This window comes from Penaeus vannamei, chromosome 1, assembly GCF_042767895.1.
Source record: "Penaeus vannamei isolate JL-2024 chromosome 1, ASM4276789v1, whole genome shotgun sequence".
Classification (NCBI taxonomy): domain Eukaryota; kingdom Metazoa; phylum Arthropoda; class Malacostraca; order Decapoda; family Penaeidae; genus Penaeus; species Penaeus vannamei.
Genome location: NC_091549.1, coordinates 51,669,929 through 51,672,428, shown reverse-complemented (window position 1 = coordinate 51,672,428; position 2,500 = coordinate 51,669,929). Strand labels below are relative to the sequence as shown.

The following is a 2,500-nucleotide window of genomic DNA, read 5'->3' as shown; positions in this document are numbered from 1 at the left end:
TGTGTGTGTGTGTGTGTGTGTGTGTGTGTGTGTGTGTGTGTGTGTGTGTGTGTGCGCGTAAAATAAATAAATAAATAAATAAAATATTATATATATACATACATATATATATACATATATATATATATATATATATATATATATATATATATATATATATATATATATATATATATATATACGCGTATACATGCAAGTGCATCACGCCTACATTCCACAGCCCAAGGCCGACAGCCCGCCCCCAGGAGGCGGCGGCACCGAAAGGCACATACCTGTTTCTGGCATTCAGTCTGGCCATGATTTTCTCAGGCTGCCTCATGACCTCACGCAACCACCATCGCCGGCTTGGAGGGACTGCCACGGGGGGTTCCTCTCGTGTTTTTTTCGGGAAGGAGGGGGAAGGGGTGTACTGGGGAAGGAGGTAGGGGGCGTATGAGGAATAGGGGAAAGGATGGAGGGGGAGGAGGGGAGGGAGAGGGAGGGAAGGAGGAAGGGAAGGGAGGGGGAGGGGGAGGAAAAGGTCAACCACCTCACCCGCAAGTTTCGCGAATTTTCCGTAGCCTCATCGTGAATTAAGACCACGGGCGGGGAGGGAGGGGGGGGAACAAACACACAAACACACGCACAAACACGAGTGTCCACCGTCCGGAATTCACTTGCAGGGGCACCTCAGGGTTCCATATCCCCCTCTCCATCAAGGGGTTACGCCTCCCCCCAGTGTTTTCTGCCGGGCACCGCACACGACGCAGGACACGGCGAGGTGACCATGGTGCTCCTCCTGCAGCCACGAGAGACGAGTCCTCCTCCTTCAGCGGGCCGGGGTCCTCTGGCCTCCCCTCTACGACCGCATGCTCGTAAGCGTGTCTGAAGGCGTGGTGTCGAGGAGACCGGTGAGGGGGTGAATGGAGAGGGAGGGCGGGTGTGGGCGGGCTCACGGGCGGAGGGGGGGGGAGAGAGAGGGAAGGGCGGTCACTCCATCGGATAGGCGCGGCTAGGGCGTGGATCGCGGGCAAAGCGTGAGTGTTGGGAGACCTGCTTGAGACAGAGGCAGAGGACGGACTGACGGGGAAAGCTCTGGGTTCTCTCTCTCACAACGCAGATACGCACGCTCCCTGCTCTTCCATGCGTGTGTGTGCGTGTGTGTGTGCTCCCTTTAAATCCGGACGGAGGGATCTCCAGTTACTTTAATGCTTCTTTTTCTTACGATAGTCTATAAAAATGGCTAGAAATGCTCTCGAACGCTAGGAAAATAAGAAAAGAACTACTTTTCCCTGGACGAGAAAGGAAAAATGACACTAGGTTAAACATTCGTCAACCTCGCCAATACTGCAGTTCTGACGTAGAGAGAAAGATACCAGCGAGTATAATATTATCAATTTCTATTACACGAGACTGACAATGATCACCGTCTTTAATGGTTTGTACCAAAGCGAGTCTTCCAAATGAACCATTATTGGAGAAAAAATATTCAGGAAGAGGCAGATTGAATACAATAAAATATGGCTTATAAATGAGTAACCGACACCTCAAGAGGTACCCCTGCAGAAGGCGTATACACACTAAGTTTTCTCTCTTTCTTTTTTGTTACTTCTCTTTTCTTCTTTCTCTCTTCCTTTCTTCATGACCAACCGATTCCTAAAGATTAGTCATTCAGTCGTGAGTCAGTGAAAAGAAACTTAATTCATTTCTCTTCCCCTGTTTCATATCGACCAAATAATGATGATTTCTAGAACTTCCCAGAAATATGTGAATCACTGCTTGAGGTCAATGATTGTGGGATTGTTGCGTGTCTGCCTTTGGTTGTTGGTGAATGTTTGTGCATGTCACTGTTTTTGTGCATGTTTGTCTGTGATTTGTATGTGTGTTTGTGCATGTTTTATTGTTTTTGTGCATGTTTGTCTGTGTTTTTTTTATGTGTTTGTGCATGTTTTATTGTTTTTGTGCATGTTTGTCTGTGTTTTGTATGTGTTTTGTGCATGCTTTATTTTTTTTTGTGCATGTTTGCCCTGTGTGTTGTTGTTTTTATCATCCCTGTGTTTTGTATGTATGTTTGTGCGTGTTTTATTGTTTTTATGCATGTTTGTCTGTTTTTTATGTCTTTATCAATGAGTTTTTGTATGTGTGTTTGTGCATGTTTTTTTGTTTTTGTGCATGTTTGTCTGTTTTTATATGTCTTTATCAATGAGTTTTTGTATGTGTGTTTGTGCATGTTTAGAATCTAGTGTATGATTTGTTTGTTTTCGACAAAGATTGTAAAACATAAAACCAGTTAACATCCTGTTTAACTATTATCTAAATGAAATTGATATTTGTTAATATTCACACAATGTATTTTGCCTTTATGTTTTTCTCTGTAATTATGTGTCTTGTATGTGTGTGTGTGTGTGTTTGTATATGTGTTCTGTGTCTGTTTTTTGTCCGTACGTATGTGTGTGTGTGTGTGTTTGTATGTGTGTTTGGTGTCTGTTTTTGTCTGTATGTATGTGTGTGTGTGTGTTTG

At 44.1% G+C, this 2,500-nt stretch overlaps 1 protein-coding gene across 2 annotated transcripts in view; it reads right to left on the bottom strand.

Annotated features, from left to right (window-relative positions):
• Window positions 1-432, bottom strand: part of LOC113812917 (carbohydrate sulfotransferase 11) — a 36,244-nt gene extending 35,812 nt beyond the window's left edge. Inside the window, exon 1 of one of the 2 annotated variants that reach the window (XM_070124661.1) lies at window positions 273-432. In XM_070124661.1, the coding sequence (XP_069980762.1) occupies window positions 273-319 (47 nt within the window). In that variant the 5' untranslated portion in view covers window positions 320-432. The remainder of the gene's footprint in view (window positions 1-272) is intronic. The other variant, XM_070124657.1, reaches the window with a different exon arrangement.
• Between the last annotated feature and the right edge of the window lie 2,068 nt (window positions 433-2,500).